Source organism: Petaurus breviceps, unplaced genomic scaffold, assembly GCF_028583685.1.
Source record: "Petaurus breviceps papuanus isolate PSGF00001 unplaced genomic scaffold, PetGlider_PUasm1.0 90760, whole genome shotgun sequence".
Classification (NCBI taxonomy): Eukaryota; Metazoa; Chordata; class Mammalia; order Diprotodontia; family Petauridae; genus Petaurus; species Petaurus breviceps.
The window spans coordinates 12,421,244-12,442,802 of record NW_027187338.1 but is presented as its reverse complement, the minus strand read 5'-3'; the positions used below and the strand labels follow the sequence as shown (position 1 = coordinate 12,442,802).

The window sequence follows — 21,559 nt, the reverse complement described above, 5'->3', positions numbered from 1 at the left end:
GTCAATCCCAAATTGATGGGTAGGCCCTTAATTTCCAATATTTTGCCACCACAAAAAAGGCTGCTAAAATATTTTTGCATATGTAGGTCCTTTTACCTTTTTTATGATTTTTTGGATATTGACCCAATAGTGGCATTGTTGGATCAAAGGATATGCACAGTTTGGTTGTCCTTTGGGCATAGTTCCAAATTACTCTGCAGAATGACTAGATCAGTTCACACTTCCATCAATAATGAATTAGCACTCCAATTTTGCCACATCCTCTCTAACATTTATCATTTTCCTTTTTTGTCATATTAGTTAAGCTGATAGGTGTGAAGTAGTACCTCAGAGTTGTTTTAATTTGTATTTCTCTACTCAAAAGTGATTTAGAGGGAATAGAAACAGGACTTTCGTGTGGCTCCAGCTTCCACCTCCTCCAAAACATGTAAAAAATGACATATTTTAGAGAACCCACAAACTTTAGAGCTACAGAACCCACAAAGTGACAGAGAGAAACAAATTTCCCACTTAAGGAAGCCAGGCACGCAGAGGTTTTAGCCCCAGGGCAGCCCCAATCTGCAGCAGCTGAAGAAGACTTCATGAGAGCAAATCACCAACAGCTGTAGAGGTTTCCAGAGTTCTCAATCTACAAATGCCAAAGACAAAGTAAAAGGTCAATGTGGAACTTTGGTGGAACAGGGGGAACACGGTCCAGCTGCTACCCCTGGAGCAAGAAGTGGGGGAGACATGGTGGCTGCTGCTGCATGGCTGCTTCCGGAGCTCCTAGCCTGCAGATTGTAGGAGGACCAAGTGACCATTCAGAGGGTAATCACTCTTGCTTTGACCTGCTTGGATCCGGATTGCAGTCCTGGGTGGTAGTCCTGGGGTGTGTGACCAGTGAGCCAGAGCTTGTAGGGGCTGTAGAGATGGCACCCATCTAATAGCTGTGGCAGCTGCAAAAACCCCAGTAATTTGGGACATAGCTCTTTCCATTCTGGAAGCAGAGTTCTACCATGGCAAAGAGCTAAAAAGTCAAGTAATTGGCTCCCAATATGAACAAATAATGGAAGCACAAAGAGACAATAGAATCCTTTTTTGGGGACAAAAAGAATCAAAGCATAGAGTGGGAGGAAGACAGCGAAGTCAGAACTCATGCACCAAAAGCTTCCAAGAAAAATATGAATAGGTTACAGGCCATGGAAGAGCTCAAGAACGATTTTGAAAAATCAAGTAAGAGAAGTGGAGAAAAATTGGGAAGAGAAATGAGAATAATGGAAGAAAATCATGGGGAAATTTTTTTTTGCTTTTTGGAGGGCAATTGGGGTTAAGTGACTTGCCCAAGGTCACATGGCTAGTTTTTTTGTGTTAAGTGTCTGAGGCCGGATTTGAATTCTGGTCCTCCTGACTCCAGGGCAGGTACTCTATTCACTGCGCCACTTAGCAACCCCGATGCAAGAAAATCATGAAAAGAGAGTCAACAACCTGACTGAAGAAAATAACACCTTAAAAAATAGACTAACTCAAATGCCAAAAGAGGCCCAAAAAGCCAATGAGGAGAAGAATGCTTTAAAAAACTGAATTTGCCAGAAGGAAAAGGAGTTTCAAAAACTCACTGGAGAAAATAATTCCTTCAAAATTAGACTGGAGCAACTGGAAGCTAATGACTTTATGAGAAATCAAGATACTATAAAACATATTCAAACAAGTGAAAAAATAGAAGGTAATGTGAAATATCTCATTGGGAAAACCACTGACCTGGAAAATAGATCCAGAAGAGATAATTTAAAAATTATTGGTCTACCTGAAAGCTATGATCAAAAAAAGAGCCTAGACACCATCTTTCAAGAAATTCTCAAGCAAAATTGACTTGATATTCTAGAACCAGAGGGCAAAATAGAAATTGAAAGAATTCGCCAATTACCTCTTGAAAAAGATCCCAAAAAGAAAACTCCTTGGATGGCTAGGTGGCGCAGTGAATAGAGCACCAGCCCTGGAGACAGGAGGACCTGAGTTCAAATCTGACCTCAGACACTTAACACAAAAACTAGCCGTGTGACCTTGGGCAAGTCACTTAACCCCAATTGCCCACCAAAAAATAATAAAAAAAGAAAACTCCTAGGAATATCATAGCCAAATTCCAGAGTTCCCAGGTCAAGGAGAAAATACTGCAAGCAGTTAGGTAGAAACAATTTGAGTATTATGGAAACACAATTGGGATAACACAATAGCAACTTCTACATTAATGGATTAAAGGGCTTGGAATATGATATTCTGGAGGTCAAAGGAGCTAGGACTAAAACCAAGAATCACTTACCTAGCAAAACTGAGTATAGTGCTTCAGGGAAAAATATGGTCATTCAATGAAATAGAGGACTTTCAAGAAGAAGGGAGCAATAGATTAGGGTAATTATTTATCCCATGTAAAAGAGGCAAGAGAAAACTGTTACAATGGAGGGGAAGAGCAGGAAGGTGAAAGGGAATGGGACAACCTGATTCTCATTGAATTTGGCCTAAGGAGGGAATAACATACACAATCACTATTATTTTAATTTTACAGATGAAGAAACTGAGGTAGATAAAGGGATTTACCCAGGATAGAAAATGTTTGAGGATAGACTTGACTCCAGGTCTTCTGGAGTCTGGGCCCTGCACCACCTGGAGGCATCTTGGGTATTAGTTAGTGCACCTGTGCTCATCTTTGTGTCTCATCTATTTATCTGTAGCTCATCTCTACATTTATAATATATATCAATATATTTTATAATTGATATGTGTATGAATAACCTGTCAATGCATATCCTAGTATGTTTATGGTACATGTGCATATCTGCAGTAGAGAAGGAGGAGATAAAATTTTCCCTATTGATAGTTTATAAACTGATTACCCTAATTCTTTACCTTCATAGAAAGGAACTTCAGGATATCTAATTCAGGTCTCCTTAAGGTCACATATTCCTAGAAACATTACTTCTCCTGCACAAAGTAGCTTAGATTCTGCTGAACTTAAGTAAAATCTTCCTCAGGCAAGGTGAGTGATTCAGAAGAGATCATGAGATCAAAGTTATTAATAAACTGGGTTGAGGACTAGTACCAGAGAGACTGTTACCTTTACCATGCCATATTTTCAGCTGCTACCATCTGGTTTTAAATTAGAACTATGCCAATGAACATAATGCAATTCTATTATGCCATAAGAATAAATCAAAAATTCATTCTACTTAGCAGAGCAGTCATTCAGACAAAAGCTTCAAGCTTATTTAAGGTAGTGAAGGAAAATGGAGATAAAGTAGATAATAAAGAAACTTTTACTGCAAATGTTAGTAGTTTCAACTGATTTTAAGATCCTGTTCAATTTCACATTAAAATTACCAGAGGGGGTACAGAGCCAAGATGCCGGAGTAGAAGCAGGACTTCCCCGCTGCTCTGGCTTCCACCATCCCCAATCCATGTAAAAAGGGGACTCTAAACAAACTTTGGAGCTGCAGAACCCACAAAATGACACAGAGAAGCTAACCTCCCGCTGAGGACAGCCAGGCAGGCCGGCAGGAATCGGCCAGTGCAGTGCTGAGCCCAGCCCTACAATGCGGCTTTATCCCCAGGGCAGGCCTGACCAGCTGGCAGCAGGAGGGACACCAGATCAGCAGCAGCTGTGGCTGTTTCCAGATTTATCAACACATAGATGCGAAGGACAAAGTGAGAAGTCAGTGCAGTCTGGACTTTGGGACCAGTAAGTGGGAGTGTGTGGTTTTTGCTCCCGGGGCGAGAAGCAGCTGAGACTCGGCACAGCCAGCCAGCTCCATGTGGCAGCTTCAGCTCCTGGCCTGCAGAGTGTAGGGGTACCAAGCACCAGTCTGAGGGGTAATCACTCTTGCTTTAATCTGCTTGGATCTGGATTGCAGTCTAGGGTAGAGGTCCTGGGGTGTGTGTCCAGCTTGTCAGAGCGTGTGGAGGCTTCAGAGAGGACACCCAACTAATACCTCTGGCAACTGAGAAAAATCCAGTGTTTGGGATGAAAGCTCCCCTGTCTGGTGGCAGAGTCCTACTGTGGCAAAAAGCCCAGGGGTCAAGTGACTGAGGGGGCGACATGACCAGGCAAAAGAAACAAAGCAGACAGAAGATTCCAACATTAGACTCCTATTTTGGGGACAAAAAGGAGCAAGGCATGGAACAGGAGGAAGACAGTGAAATAAGAACTCCTGCACCAAAAGCTTCCAAGGAAAATACAAGCTGGTTACAGGCCATAGAGGACCTTAAGAAGCAGATAAGAGAAGTGGAGGAAAAATTGGGAAGAGAAATGAGAACGATGCAAGAAAATTATGAAATGAGAGTCAACAGCCTGACTGAGGAAAATAACATTTTAAAAAACAGACTGACTCAAATGGCAAAAGAGGCTCAAAAAGGCAATGAGGAGAATCATTGCTTCAAAATTAGACTGGAGAAAATGGAAGCTAATGACTTTATGAGAAATCAAGATGCTGTTAAACAGATCCAAACAAATGAGAGAATAGAAGGCAATGTGAAATATCTCATAGGAAAAACCACTGACCTGGAAAATAGATCCAGGAGAGATAATTTAAAAATTACTGGACTACCTGAAAGCCATGATCAAAGTAAGAACCTAGAAATCATCCTTCAAAGAAAACTGCCCTGATACCTTAGAACCAGAGGGCAAAATAGAGGTTGAAAGAATCCACCGATCACCTCCTGAAAAAAATCCCCAAAAGAAAACTCCTAGGAATATTATAGCCAGGTTCCAGAATTCCCAAATTAAGGAGAGAATATTACAAGCAGCCAGGAAGAAACAATTTGAATATTGTGGAAACACAATCAGGATAACCCAGGATCTGGCAGCTTCTACACTGCGAGATTAAAGGGCTTGGAATATGATATTCTGGAGGTCAAAGGAGCTAGAATTAAAACCAAGAGTCACCTACCCGGAAAAACTGAGTATCATGTTTCAGGGGAAATAAGGTCATTCAGTGGAATAGAGGACTTTCAAGCATTCTTGCTGAAAAAACCAGAGTTGAACAGAAAATTTGACATTCAGATACAAGAAGCATGAGAAAGTAAACAGGGAAAAGAAATCATAAGGAACTTATCAAAGTTGAACTATTACCATTCCTACATGGAAAAATAATAATTGTAACTTATGAAACTTTTCTCAGTAGTTGAAGGGAATAGAAATATATATATGTATATATATATATGTATATGTATATCTATATCTATATATATATATATGAGGGTATATGGGCACATGAATACAAATGTGAATGTGTGTATATAGACTTACAGGTATATATAGATAGAGGGCACAGGACCAATTTAACAGGAATGTATGATACTTAAAAGGTGAAATTAAGAGGTGAGAGAGGAATATAATGAGAGGAGATGGGGAGAGACAGAATGGGGTAAACTATCTCATATAGAAGAGGCAAGGGAAAACTGTTAAATAATGGAGGGGAAGAACAGGAAGACAAAAGGGAATGGGTCAACCTTATTCCCATCGAATTTGGCTTGGGGAGGGAATGAAAGACACACTAAATAGGGTATCTCACCCTCCAGGAGAGTAGGGGGGAAGGGGATGAGAGTGGGGATGATGGAAGGGAAGGCAGGCTGGGGTGGGGAGAGAAGTTGGAAGCACTTTTGAAAAGGGACAAGATCAAAGTAGAGAATAGAGCAAGAGGGAGGTGGGATAGGAGGGAGGGAAATATAGTCAGTCTTTTACAATATATCTACTATGTTATTGTTTTGCATTAGCCACACATATACAACCTATACTGAACTGCTTATCTTCCCAGTAAGGGTGGGTGACAAGGGAGGAAGGGAATGAATTTGGAATTCAAAGTTTTAAAATCAAATATTCAAATATATATATATACTATTATTAATACCATTTTACATGTAATTGGGAAATAAAATATACAGGCACTGGGGCATAGAGATCCACAGGAAAAGGTGAAAGGGGTATGGGAGAAAATATAGGAGAGAGCAGATTGGAGGAGGGGATATCCTGTGGGACTGCTAGTTTGGGGGGGTGGGTAGGGGAAAAACAGGGAGAAAAAATTTGTACCTCAAAAAAAAGTATCCATCCAGTGATATTTAACAGTGAAAAAAAAAGAAAAAAAATTACCAGAGGGGTGGCAAGTGCAGTTAAGGATGATGAAGCTAAATAATGCCGATGTCTTGAAGAAAAAAATCAAAGAAGGTAGATACAGTGATCAATACATTTTTAATGTGGATGAAATGGGCTTGTTCTAGAAAAGGATTCCTTCCAGAACTTACAGCTCTAAGAAAGAAAAAACTCAACCTGGATTTAAAGTGTCTACAGATTGCCTCACACGTTTCTTGGGAGGTATTGCCAAAGGAGATTTTAAATTAAAACCAATTCTTGTTAATTGGTCTCAAAAGCTCAAGAGACACTAAATCACATTGATTGCTTCCTATTTTTTGGTAGGCAAATAAGAAGCATGGGTGACTAAAGCTGTTTCCAAAGGCTGGTCTTCAAGTTATTTTAGCCCACATGTTGAAAAATATTTCAAGGACAGCAATATCACATTTAAAGCATTACTGGTTTTATGTAATATTCCAGGTCATTCAGTTACATTTGGTTCATTGTATGAGAATGTGAATGTGCAAATTCCCCAAGATGTAGATAAAGTTCTATGTGCCTATTAGTGTATGTATGAAGATTTAAAGAAAGAAGACAGTTCAGTCTGTGCTGCTAAAATATTTTAAATGATAATGTTTTCATCATATAATCAGTGCAGGTTTATTTTTAGATACAATATTCAGTCATTTAAATTTTTTTTAATTTCACTTTCTTTAACTACCTTTTTTACTTAGCTTAAATTATAATACATTTTTCTTATCCTTTGTTATTATATGAATAAACAGATAAAATTTTATTTAAAAATTTTTTAATTTCGTATTTCCATTGGGCTGGAACCAAGCCATATTTTACATATAATTATGACTTTGAAAAAGTGTGAATTGAAATAATGCAGCACCTTGGTGAGATTCATTATTTGTACTAATTGGGACATAACTGGCATCAATTGTACATCTACAAAGGTTCTGCAATTTAATAATAATAATATTGAAGTTATTAACTACATAGTTCTTTAAAGTCTTACCAATTCCACATATATTTTTCTTTCTGAGTCTTTCTGGACATGATTTATTAATGCCAGAGTCTCTCTATCCAGTCCACAACTGTGCTGCTTTGCTTCCTGCAGGTTGGTTGATTCTAAAACGAAAGAAATAACAAAATGCATTGACTAAACTGAATCTAAGGATAATTTTGGTGATGCCATCATTGACATTTAAGCCATGCCCATTACTTTTCCATCCCTGTAATCTCGCAAAATAGTATTTTTCCACATACAAAAATGAATCATTGCAGCTAAAGCCAATGAACAACTTCCTTGGAGTAGCTCAAGCCAATCTTCATAATTCCAGGCCACTCAGGGTGCTTCTGAGGTGACAAAAGTGGCATGGAAAGAGTACTGCTGGGCTCTAGAGTCAGAAGACCTCTGTAGTGATCCTGCTGTAGACACAAGTTTTGTGATCATGGACGAGTCAAAAGTTTTCTGAGCCTCCATTTCTTCATCTGTAAAATGGGGATAGTAATACTACTTACCTTACAGCTGTTTTGAGAAAAATGCTTTTCAAACCTCAAAGCAAATTTAAATAAATATAAATTATTGTTGTTGTTATTGATGGGGAGATAGTAACTTCTATGGAACAGAGCTCTGAAATTGCCTACCTCACCCTAAAAGTCTTGAAAAAAACTCAGAAAAACAAAACAACCAATCCAAAATGGTACCACCACCCACTCACTGAGAAAAATTCATATATCTTTGCCAGGACCAGGCCCCAGAAAAATCCCTTTCCTCTTGACTCCCTTCTAGTAACATGTCACCTGACTATACCTTTTGACCTAGCAATACCACTACTAGGTCTCTGTCCCAAAGAGATCAGAGAAAAAGGGAAAAGACTTACATGTACAGAAATATTTATAGTAGCTCTTTTTGTAGTGACAAAGAATTGGAAATCGTTGGGATGTCTATCAATTGGGGAATGGTTGAACAAGCTGAGGTATATGAATGTGATGGAAAACTATTGTGCTATAAGAAATGACAAAGGAGATGATTTCAGAAAAACCTAGAAAGACTTATATGAACTGATATAAAGTGAAGTGAGCAGAATCAGGAGAACACTGTACACAAAAACAGCAATATTGTAATAAAAATAAACTGCTACTCTGATCAATATAGTGACTCACAAGAATTCCAAAGGATTCATGGTGAAAAATACTATCTATCTCCAGAGAGAGAACTGATGGACTCTGAATGCGAATTGAAGCATATTTTTTTCACTTTCTTTATTTTTTATTTTTCTTGCCTTTTGCAACATGAGTAATTTAGAAACATATTTTGCATGACTTCATATTATAATGGATATTATATTGCTTGTTTTCTCAATGTGTGGGGGAGAAGCTAGAGAGAGGTAGAAAATTTAGAGCTCAAAATAAAAAAGAATGCTAAAAAAATTTTTTTTTAAAAAGAAAAATCTCACAGATTCAAAATTATCTAGGAATGTTCTTATTTGTGTAAGGAGAACAGCAACTTGAACATAATTTGATGCATCAGGAAGGCCTAGTTTTGGTCCTAGTTCTGCCTATAATTAGTTAGGTGACTTCATGCAGGTCACTTTAACCTCTCTGGGCCTTAGTTTTCTCATTTGTAAAATGCATTCTTTCATTCAACAAGCATTTATTAAACTAGTTATGTGCCAATCACTGGGCCAGGTGTCTGGGAATAAAAAGAATAAAACAAAAGTTCCTATTCTTCAAAGAATTTACATTCTATTAGAGGAAAACAACATGCAAATAGTTATGAATAAATACAAATTTTTTTTAAAAAAAAGAGTAAATACAAAGCAATTACTGGGAGAAGAAAGTAGCAACTCAGGGATAGGCCTTATTTGGAGACTGGGCTGGACCTAGAAGGAAGTTAGGGCTCTACTAAGCAGGGGTGAGAAAAGGTATTCTGTGCATGGAGAGCAGCCTATGTAAATATGAAGAGGTAGAGATAGACAGAATGCCTATTTTGGGTAAAAGTAACTAGGTCGGGGCGGCCAGGTAGCACAGCAAGTAAGAGCACTGGCTCCAGTGTTGAGAAGACCTGGAGATCGAATCCCGGGCTCAGACACTTAGCACCCACCCAGAAACACCTGGCCATGTAACCTTGAGCAAGTTACTTAACCCCAATGGCTTAGGGGCGGCCAGGTGGCTCAGCGAGTAAGAGTACCAGCTCCAGTGTTGGGACGACCTGGAGATCGAATCCCGGGCTCAGACACTCAGCACCACACCCAGAAATAACTGGCCGTGTAACCTTGAGCAAGTTACTTAACCCCGATTGCTTAAAAAAAAAAAAAAAAAGTAACTAGGTCAATTTGCCTGGAGTACAGAGAATATGAAAGGAAAGTCATGTGTGATAAACCCACAAAAAGTGTCTGGAACCATTTTGTGAAAGATTTAAATGCCAACTGAGGGACTACAACAAGCTTTTATCTCTAAGGTCCATGTCTGTGTTGAAATTATATGATTTTTTTTTAGATTAGACAATCCTTCTTGAAACCTTTACATTTTAATTTTGTTTAGCACTTATTTCACAGACAGCACAAAAGTAAATTTTAGTTCAGTTATCTCTGAATAATCACAAATTGGGCAGCTAGGTGATCCAGTGAATACAGCACTGGACCTGGAGTGAGGAAGACCTGAATTCAAATCTAGTCTCAGATACTTATTAGCTGTGTGACCCTGGGAAAGTCACTCAACCCTGCTTGCTTCAATTTCCTCAATCTGTAAAATGCAGTGGGGAAGGCAATGGCAAACCACTTCTTCCCCCTCCCCCCCCCCAAAAAAAGATAAAACAACCCAAATGGGTCATAAAGAGTTGGACACAAATGACTGAATAACAACAACAAAAATCATAAATTACAAACTGGTGAGATCCAAATTAAGTATGTTGCTATGCTTTCACAATGCTGAATAATAAAATCTCTTTCAACCTAATTTAAATGTTATTTTTTTGTTTGACTGACCAATATGTTATCTCTCACTCTCTGGATTTTCATCAAAGCTGAGATCTCACAAGAGAAATCTCAGCCGAGGCCCTTCTCTCTACAATTCAATCTCAGAAGGAAAGACCAACAACCTTTGGATAATCCAGCAGCACATCTATCAAGGACACATTCTAAAGAACTTCTTTTAGGACAAAGGCTTGTTTAAGAACCTGATTTCTCTCTTTTTTTAGAGTAGTATCCTAGAGGGAATGTGGTATATTGGTAAGAGTGCTTGGAGTAAATAAAGACTTGGGTTTGAATTTCAGCTCCAGCAGTTACTAGTTATGTGACCTTAAGCAAGTCCTTTTACCTCTCAGAGTATCTATTCCTTTATCTGTAAAATGGAGACAATCCTATTCGTGTTACCTACCGCATAGGGTTGTTGTGACCAAAAGACTGTAAAAATGAGAGTTATTGCTAATAAACCCCTTTTTGAACCCTGCCCCCTGAATATCAAATGTGGGTTCAAAGTAGAAGAGTGTTTCTGAATTTTATTCCCTTTGGTTTTTTTCCTCCAATGAATCCTTTCCCTTTCTCTTCTTTTGTCTTCCCTCCTCCTACTTATCACCTGTTCATTTCAGCTACCACCCTATAATACACTAACACAAACCTTTTAATACTACAGAGCTCACAGGCCATTTGGGTCTACAGGAACAGCCTGGTCCCTGCCATATCCCTAACTTCTCCCTTCTCCTTTCTTGATCCCAGGAGGGTGAGGGCCTAGTTTGAGTCCCTTTCAGAGACCAGATTTGGAAGGCACCTCACTCCAAAATCTCTGGTCGACTGCCTCATTTGTCCAGTATCACCACTTAACACCTCAGGGATTTATTACTGCTGAGCACCTAGCACTAGGTACTTGGGAAATGCCCAAGGGGCAGGAGGTTGCAAAGCAAAGCAAGCAGATGGAAAACTTGCCATATCCTGTGCCTGTAATTACTGTGTGAATAAATAACAACAGTTCAACCCCCCATAACCACCCAGCTCCCCAAGACTGGATCTTGAAGCCTCCCTGACCCAAAGTCTCCTGCTTATCAGCTGGACCTCCTTAATCAGCTTCTTCACCCTTTAGGACTCATGCCTTTACTTCACCCCAACTGCCTGTAGAGATGGTCATACCTCGAGGGCATCATTACCCATCACTATCTCACTTCTAGGATCTGCAAGGACAATATCCCCCTCTTGTATTACATCTTCTCCCATCTTCCCAAAGATCCTTCTCTACCACAATCTTCCTAAATTGATTTTTTTATCAAAAATATTTATTGTGACTCAAGAAACATTAACAAACAAATGTTCATACATTTTAATATACAAAGAATAAAAAGAGGATCATATGTGAAATTATGAACTTGTAGGTACAGTTTGAGGTTTTTAGTATAAATTTAAATCCCCTTGTTTGTTCTGTGAAGTTTGGATTCAAAGGGCCATACCTGAGAACCTAGAGGACCACATGTGGCCTCGAGGCCACAGGTTCCCCACCCCTGGAACCAATTCAACTCTACTGGGTCCTCTACCTTAGAAACTCTTTTCCTGTGACTATTTACATCTTGGAAACTTCCAAACCTCAGTTACTACACAATCTGCCTTCTCCAAACCTACTCCTGAACACAGTGAAAAGAAGTCACCCTATTGTACTGTCTAGAGGTAAATGTTCAATAAATTTGAAGCACCTAATCTCAGCAGTGCTCTCACAACTGACTTTCTACCCTACTCTCCCCATAGCTAATCCAAATGGAACACAGGTGCTCCCAAATTTCTTTTTCTCCACAAATCCTCCCATACCACAGCGCCCTCCTCCCCCGGCAGAAGAGCTTACTTACCTCCTACTCTACTTAAAAAGTTGAGTCCATTTAACGTCTTTCTTTCCCTCTAGTTGTTGTCCTTCATTCTTGAAGAGGACCAAAATGATATCACTATATAAGTCAAACTTCAGTGTATCCAACTATGGCTGATCAGATCAATATGAGCTCGGAATGCTCTACCACAGATTGGGCACATATAGTCCGTGTGAACAATTGGGGTGGATTCTCTAAATTTCCACATCCCGTGTTTCCTTTGAGCTGTTTCAATTCTTTTTAAAAAAAATAAATTAATTTATCTCTACTTTTCAATATTCACCTCCATAACTCTTAAATTTTATCTGCCCTCCTTCCCTCCTTCTCCCTCCCCAAGATGGCATGCAATCCGATATAGGCTCCACATATACATTCCCATCAAACATTTTTACATTAGTCATGTTGTACAGAAGAACCAGAATGAATGGAACCATGAGAAAGAAAAAATTAAACTGAACTAAACTAAAAAAAGAGAGAGCAAATAGTATGCTTTGATCTGCAATCACACTCCATATTTCTTTCTCTGGATGGGACCCTCCATTTTGAGTCCTTTGACATTGTTCTAGGTCCTTGCATTGTTGAGAAGAGCTAAGTCTATCAAAGTCAGTCATCACACAATGTGACTGCCACTGTGCACAATGTTCTGGTTCTGCTCACCCCATTCAGCATCAGTTCATTTAAGTCTTTCCAGGTTTTTCTGAAGTTTGCCTGCTCATCATTTCCCATAGCACAACAGTATTCTATCACATTCATATACCACAACATATTCAACCATTCCCCAACCAATGGGCATCCCCTCAATTTCCAGCTCTTGGCCACTATAAAAAGAACTGCCACAAATATTTTTGTACATGTGGGTCCCCTTCCCATTCCTCTGATCTCTTTGGAATACAGCCCCAGAAGTGGTACTGTTGGGTCAAAGGACGTGCACATTTCCATAGCCCTTTGGGCATAGCTCCAAATTGCTCTCCAGAATAGCTGGACCAGTTCAAAACTCCACCAACAATGAACCAATGCTCCAATCTTCCCACATCCTCTCCAGCATCCATAATTTTCCTGTTTTGTCATGTTAGTCAATCTGATAGGAAAGCTATTTCGATTGTGCTTTGCTCATAGAGCACAGCACCTTCTCTGATGTGGGCACACCACACTGGAAGGTCCTGTGCCAGTATCTTCTATGTCATAGAATCAATACCAAAGTTCTTAAGAAAGACCTTGAGAGTGTCCCTATATTGCTTCTTCTGACCACCATGAGAATGCTTGCCCTTTTTGAGTTTCCCTCCACTCCTCACCTCAAAACTCTTCCATCATGGCCCATTCTCTCCTTTTACTACAATCTTTGACAAATAGGTGGCCTTACACCTTGCTAAAATCAACTCTTATTTATAGCCTCCATTTTGTTCTCTCTCTTCTTCTCTAGAAGTTGCCTCTTAAATCAATGCCTCTCTCCAATCTGCAATCTCTTATAATAATAATAATAGCAAAACACAATTTTAAGGTTTGCAGAGTGCTTTATACATGTTATCTTGTGAACTACTGGCTACTTCTCTGTTGCCAACAAACATGCTCAGGTCCCCTCCATTAAAAAAAAAATCTTTACTGGACCCTCCAAACACCTCATACATCCTATATTTCCTTACGTTTACAGGAAAACTCCTCACTCTCTGCAGTCTACAGAGACTGCAATCTGACTTACAACTCTACCATTCAACTAAAAATCTCTCTTCAATGTTACCAATAATCTCTTAATTGCTAAATCCTATGGTCTTTTCTTCGTTTCCAACTATCTTGACCTCTCTGCAACTTTTTTTTTTGCTTTTTGGAGGGGAGAAGTAGGGCAATTGGGGTTAAGTGACTTGCCCATGGTCACACAGCTAGTAAGTGTTAAGTGTCTGAGGCCAAATTTGAACTCAGGCCTTCTGACTCCGGGGCTGGTGCTCTATTCACTGTGCCACCTAGCCACCCCACTCTGCAACTTAAAAAAAAATTTGATTGTATTTTATTTTCAGGTTCACATTTTCTCCTAACCACTTCCACTTTCCCTCTCCCCCTGTTAAAAAATGAAACAAAATGAAACAAAACTCATCACAAACATGTCTAGTCAAACAAAACAAATTCCTGTATTGCTATGTCAAAAAAAAGTATGTCTTAATCTACATTCAAGTCCATTTCCAAAAACATGTATAGTCAAGCAAAACAAATGGTCATTTCAGCCATGTCCAAAAAATTGTCTCAATCTCTCCTCTGAGTACATCAAATTTCTATCTGGAAGTAGACAGCATGTTTCATCATGAGTCCTTTGGAATTGTGGTTGGTCACTGTGGTGACCACTTCCTGAGTCTTTCAAAGCTGATTATCTTTATAATATTGCTATCATTCTATAATTCTCCTGATTTTTCTGATTTCACTGTTTCAGTTCATGTAAGTCTTCTCAGGTGTCTCTGAAAACATCCCCTTCGTCTTTTCATATATAGAAATATATTAAACATATATCATATGTATATATATATGTATCATAACTTATTATGTTAGTTGCCAATTGAAAGACATCCCCTCAGTTTCCAACTCTGCCACCACAAAAAGAGCTGCAGTAAATATTTTTGCACATATGGGTCTTTTCCCCTTTTCCTTTGATCTCTTTGGGGCAGAGACCTGGGTCAATTTAATGTACACAAAATGTACAATTTAATAGCTTTGAGGGCATAGTTCCAAATTGCTTTCCAGAATGGCTGAACCAGTTCACAATTCCACCAACAGTACATTAATATGTCTGTTTTCCCACAGCCCTTCAACGTTTGTCATTTTTCTTTTTTGTTAACTCTGCTGAGCTAATGATGAGGTGGTACTTCAGTTGTGTTTCTCTGATTAATAGTGGTTTAGAGTAGAGGTGTCAAACTCCCCAGAACTAACCAAATTAAAATGTAATTGGTATTTTGTTTAACAAAACAATTAAAAATATAACACAGCATAGATATAAAGTTGTGCTTTTCTAAGTCAATATGCTGCCCCCAAGGATCATTTCTATTTGAATTTAACATCACTGGTTTACAGCATTTTTCACATGGCAATTTATAACCTGAATTTCTTCTTCTGTAAATTGCCTATTCATAACTTTCCATATAAAGGAACACTTTTGTAAAGTAATTAGTCAATAAACATTAAGCATTAATTAAGCCAATTAATTAAGTCAATAAATATTAAGCTGTCAGGTACTATGCTAAGTACTGGAACAACAAAAAAACAATATTTTTTGTTTTTTTAAAAGATGAGGTCTCCCTATCTCAGGCTGAAAGGGCAGGGGCTACTACTGATCAGCATGGAAGTTTGACAGCTCTGTTTTTGACAACAGTCAGCTTGCCCTTCCTTAAGCAACTTGGCAGCCTTCTACTCATAAGGGCTCACTATGTCACAACCAATTTAGTGTGGACAAGCAGTTAGTCTAGCCTCCAGGGCCTGAGAATCTTTAGTAGCAGGGATTAGAGGAAGCAAAGATTAAAGGCATGTTGCCTAATGCCTGAAACAAAATTTTTATGGGAATATAATGGCTCGATTATTTGTTTTATAATTTTTTATTTTCAATTATTGATTTTCTTAAAGTAGGGAACATAAATTTGTAATTAAAGTCATATGTGTTCATATTTATAATTATTTCTATTGTTGTTGAGTCGTTTCAGTCATGTCCAATTCTTTGTGACCACTTTTGGAGTTTTCTTGGCAAAGATTCTGAAATAGTTTGTCATTGCCTCCTCCAGCTCATTTTACAGATGAGAAAATGGAAGTAAATGGGGTTAAGTGACTTGTTCAGCATCATTAACAAGCATTTGAAGCTGGATTTGGACTCAAATTTTCCTGAATCTAGAGCCCAAGCTCTATCTATTGAGCCATCTAGCTGTCCCTAATTCTTTTTTTTTTCATTTTTCAAATGCTTTATTAACTTCTGATTTACATCATTCATTTCCACCAGATTTTGAGTTACAAATTTTCTCCCCGTTTTTCCCCTACCCACTGCCCCAAAATAGCAGTCCCAAAGGATATCCCCTCCTCCAATCTGCTCTCTCCCATATCTTCTCCCATACATCCTTTGACTTTTCCAGTAAGGCATAGTGGATTTCCATGCCCCAGTGCCTGTATATCTTCTTTCCCAATTACATGTAAAATAGTATTAATAATAGTATATATTTAAACATTTGATTTTAAAACTTTGAATTCCAGATTCATTCCCTTCCTCCCTAGTCACCCCCCGCCCCTTACTGGGAAGGTAAGCAGTTCAGTATAGGTTGTACAAGTGTAGCTAATGCAAAACATTAACACAGTAGATATATTGTAAAAGACTGACTATATTTCCCTCCCTCCTATCCCACCTCCCACTTGTTCTATTCTATACTTTGATCCTGTCCCTTTTCCAAAGTGGGTACTTCCAACTCCCCCCCAACCCAGCCTGCCCTCCCTTCCATCATCCCCCCTGTCATCCCCTTCCCTTCTACTCTCCTGTAGGGTGAGATACCCTATTTAGAATGAATTTCATTCCCACCTCGAGCCAAATTCAATGAGAATAAGGTTGACCCATTCCCTTTTGCCTTCCTATTCTTCCCCTCCATTGTAGCCATTTTCCCTTGCCTCTTCTATATGAGATAGTTTACCCCATTCTGTCTCTCCCCATCCCCTCACATTCTATTCCTCTCTCACCTCTTAATTTCACCTTTTAAGTATCATCCCTTCCTATTAAATTGGTCCTGTTAGAGAGAGAGACAGAGAGAGAGAGAGAGAGAGAGAGAGAGAGAGAGAGAGAGAGACAGAGAGAGAGACAGAGAGAGACAGAGAGAGAGAGACAGAGAGAGAGAGAGACAGAGAGAGAGAGAGAGAGAAAGAGAGAGGGCACAGGACCAAACAGACTCTGTGTGTGTGTGTATGTATGTATGTATATATTTCTATTCCCTTCAACTATTTTCATACTGAGAAAAGTTTCATCAGTTACAATTGTTGTTTTTCCATGAAGGAATGTTAATAGTTCAACTTTGATAAGTTCCTTATGATTTCTTTTCCCTGTTTACCTTCTCATGCTTCTCTTGCTTCTTGTATCTGAATGCCAAATTTTCTATTCAACTCTGGTTTTTTCAGCAAGAAGGCTTGAAAGTCCTCTATTCCACTGAATGACCATATTTTCCCCTGAAACATGATACTCAGTTTTGCTGGGTAGGTGACTCTTGGTTTTAATTCTAGCTCCTTTGCCTTCCAGAATATCATATACCAAGCTCTTCGATCCCTCAGTGTAGAAGCTGCCAGATCCTGGGTTATCCTGATTGTGTTTCCACAATATTCAAATTGTTTCTTCCTGGCTGCTTGTAATATTCTCTCCTTAATTTGGGAATTCCAGAACCTGGCTATAATATTCCTAGCAGTTTTCTTTTTGGGATCTTTTTCAGGAGGTGATTGGTAGATTCTAACAACCTCTATTTTGCCCTCTGGTTCTAAAACATCAGGGCAGTTTTCCTTGAGAATTTCTTGGAGGATGATATCTAGGTTCTTACTTTGATCATGGCTTTCAGGTAGTCCAATAATTTTTAAAGTATCTCTCCTGGATCTATTTTCCAGGTCAGTGGTTTTTCCTATGAGATATTTCACATCGCCTTCTATTCTCTCATTTGCTTGGATCTGCTTAATAGTATCTTGATTTCTCATAAAATCATTAGCTTCCATTTGCTCCAGTCTAATTCTGAAGGAATGATTCTCCTCAGTGAGCTTTTGAGATTCTTTTTCCATCTGGCAAATTCAGCTTTTTAAGGCATTCTTCTCCTGATTGCCTTTTTGAGCTTCTTTTGCCATTTGAATTAGTCTATTTTTAAGGCATTATTTTCCTCAGTCAGGCTGTTGACTCTCATTTCATAATTTTCTTGCATCGTTCTCATTTCTCTTCCCAAATTTCCTCCACTTCTCTTATCTGCTTCTTAAGGTCCTCTATGGCCTGTAACCAGCTTGTATTTTTCTTGGAAGCTTTCTGTGCAGGAGTTCTGACTTCACTATCTTCCTCCTGTTCCATGCTTTGCTCTTTTTTGTCCCCCAAATAGGAGTCTAATGTTGGAATCTTCTGTCTGCTTTGTTTCCTTTGCCTGGTCACGTCGCCTCTCAGTCACTTGACCCCAGAGCTTTTTTCCACAGTAGTACTCTGCCACCAGACAGGGAAGCTTTCGTCCCAAACACTGGGGTTTTCTCAGAGGCTGGAGGTATTAGATGGGTGCCCTCTCTGAGACCTCCACCTGCTCTGGCAAGCTGGACACTTGCCCCAGGACCTCCACCCTAGACTGCAATCCAGAGCCAAGCAGGTTAAAGCAAGAATGATTACCCCTCAGACTGGTGCTTGGTCCCCCTACACTCTGCAGGCCAGGAGCTAAAGCTGCCATGTGGCAGTGGCTGTGCCGCAGCCCTCAGCGGCTTCTCGCCTTGGGGACAAAAGCCAAAGCACTCCCAACTACTGGGTTCCTAAATCCAGACTGCACTCACCTCTCACTTTGTCCTTAGCATCTATGTGTTGATAATTCTGGATCGCCACAGCCACTGGTGATCTGGAGTCCCTCCGGCCAGTGGCTGGTCAGGCCTGCTCTGGGGCTAAAACCTCGGTGTGGGCTGGGCTCAGCTCCCACAGTGCTGCACTGGCCAATTCCTGCTGGCCTGCCGGGCTGTCCTCGGTGGGAGGTTAGCTTCTCTGTGTCATTTTGTGGGTTTTTTAGCTCCAAAGTTTGTTCAGAGAACCCTTTTACATGGATTGGAGGTGGTGGGAGCTGGAGCCCCATGGAGGTCCTGTTTCTACTCCGCCATCTTGACTGTGCCCCCCTAATTATTTATATAATTATTCTATTAACAGCCAGATGTCCTGACAATAAGATGTAACTATAGTGAGATTTAACTACAAAGAATTTTTACACATGTAATCCCAATAGTACATTCACAAATTCTTCTCTGAGTAATTATAAATTTGTGTTATGTGAAGGAATTGAACCTGAGGAGACATTTGGCAGACTGGAAAATAAGGCATCTAGCCAAAATGAAATACTGTACCTATGTAATCTCAAAATTTTAACAATGATTAGATTGACTTACCATTTTTTTTAAGTCTTCTCAAATTTTCTTTTAATGCCTCAATTTCTAGTTGGGATGATTCCAAGGCAAGCTCTAAAAGAAAAATGAAATATAGCACACTTACTTAGATACCAAATTAGTACGTTTATTCACCAAATTTCATTCCTTTGCATCTTCAAAGACAAAATATGAAGTGTTTCAATGTAGACATTAAATAACCAAAAAGTCTTTAACTAAACTGTACTAAATATTCAGAACTGCACAAAAAAAATCAAAATTGTAAAACTACAAATTAAAAATAAATAACTTAAACAAGCATTATTAAGTACCTATTATGTGCCAGGGATTGCAATAGGCATGGGATATAGAAATATAAAAAATGAAACTGTCCTTGACCTCAGACTATGTTATATCAGACCTTAGAATTTAATTAAGTATTGCCTTGTATTATATTTTTTTATATTTAAACGTTTCATATTTGTATGTCTTATTGTACTAATTCTGAGCTCAAGGGCAGGTATCATTTAAAAAAACAATAACAGCATATTTATGTGGGCCTTTAAGATTTATGAAGTTTTTTTTTCAACACAATTATGTGAGATCAATAATACTCAATATTATAACCTCTCTCCTACCAATAAAGAATCTTAGGCTCAGAGGACTGACTTGTCCATAGTTATAACACTTTTAGAAAACTTTTTTATGTGTCAGAGGAGGGATACACACCCTGTCTTCTAACTCCAAGGATAGCACTTTTTCTACCAGCCCTTTTGTATTCTCTTCCTGTCCCCCATATTTCATAACCTGAATACATTATAGCAAACAATATTTGTCAAGCACTTTGTAACTATAAAGTGCTATGTTAAATATATTCTATTATTACTATTGGTATATTAGTGTTTAAAAAAGTACTAGTTAAACGAATAAATTACTGATTGAAATAATCAGCTTATATATTATTCTGTGTATTCTCCTCCCCCAAAAAAACTAGAATAAACATCAGATTTGTATCCATCCATTTTGGAAGTCCCCCCTTGGAGCTCAGATATCTTGCCTGGGGACAGAGTGAGTGCAAATTTAGCTAGCTGACTATTATCTAGCTGGCTTCAGACTCTAGACCAGATCATCCTTCATCTTCTTATTCCATCCAGTCATCCATTCAGGCCATCTTACCATTGGAGTTTACAACCTATTCTCTTTTACCCTGCCCCCACTCCCAACTGCTTCTAGAAAACACATGTAAAGTGACTGTCTTATGTCACAACTCATTATATCTATGATTGCCCAGGCCAAAACTCCTTTCCCGGCTACCATGCCCTATATGTGCTTTCTTCTTCCATTAGAATATGAATTCCATAACATCAAGCAGGGACTGTTTGCTTTTTCATTTATACCATAGCACTAAGCACAGTGCCTGGTACACAGTAAAAGTTTAATTAATAGATATTTCTTGATTCATTCATATCTTTCAAAGCAAGATCATAATTTGTGGCATACAGAAGGTACATTTTCTATCATATTCATCAGAAGTCTCATAGACCATTAGAACCTGAAAGCATTTTAAAACCTTACTTTTGAAGACTAAAACAAATAAAACGCATTATGTAAACCAATTTAATTGACCAATGTATTGAGTCCATTTGAAATCTCTTTACAACCTGGCCCCTTTCTACCTTTCCAGTCTTCTCCCTCCTTCCTTCCCTTCTCTTTTCCACATACTCTTGTGGTTCAGCTTTCCTGGCCTACTCATACACATGCCTTGCCTCTCCTATCTCAGAATCTTTGTACTGGCTGTCCTTCATGCCTGGAGTGTACAATCTCTTCATCTATATCTCTAGGAAACCCTAGTTTCCTTCAAGAATCAGCTGAAGATACCTTCTACATGAAGTCTTCCTTGATCTCCCCAGCTGCCAGTGCCAGCCCTCTCAAAGCCACCTCATGAGCATTTTTATATATTTATATGAGTACATGCTATCTCTCTGCATTATGACATAAGCTCCTTAAGGGCTGGGATTGTTTTTGCCCTTTTTTGGTATCCTCTCCCCCTTTCCTCCCACCCCAATAGTACCTGGCCCATAACAAGCATTTAATAAATATTAATTAATAATAATGCTTACTGATTGCTATACAGTAAACTCCTTGATGGTTGGGAGGCATCACTTCTGTCTTTGTAGCCACAACCTTTAATACAATGACTGACATATAGTAAAGGCTTAATAAATGCTTATTGATTGATTGTACTTGCAGAGAGGGAAGATAAAATCTTTAGCTAAGAAACAGTCCCTTCAACTCCATGAGGCAGCTTATAGTCTAGTATGGGATAAGGGTATAGCTATAGGTATAGTTACACAGACATATATATGTGTGTATATACATATATATACAGATATATGCGATTATAACACAAAATAATATAAGATGAGTGCATACAAGAAGTGCTACCGTGTTTCCCCGATAATAAGACCTATCCCGAAAATAAGCCCTCCCCTTACTGTGTAAGATTCCTCTAAAATAAGCCCTCCCCCGAAAATAAGCCC

The 21,559-nt window shown here is 38.9% G+C and overlaps 1 protein-coding gene across 1 annotated transcript in view; it reads right to left on the bottom strand.

Moving 5' to 3' along the window:
- The window catches only part of LOC138146343 (phosphopantothenate--cysteine ligase-like), a 208,870-nt gene that overhangs the window by 128,666 nt on the left and 58,645 nt on the right, over positions 1-21,559 (bottom strand). Inside the window, exons 8-9 of the mRNA XM_069068159.1 lie at positions 19,044-19,115; positions 7,119-7,231 (exon numbers count right to left, since the gene is read on the bottom strand). Of these exons, the coding sequence (XP_068924260.1) occupies positions 7,119-7,231; positions 19,044-19,115 (185 nt within the window). The remainder of the gene's footprint in view (positions 1-7,118; positions 7,232-19,043; positions 19,116-21,559) is intronic.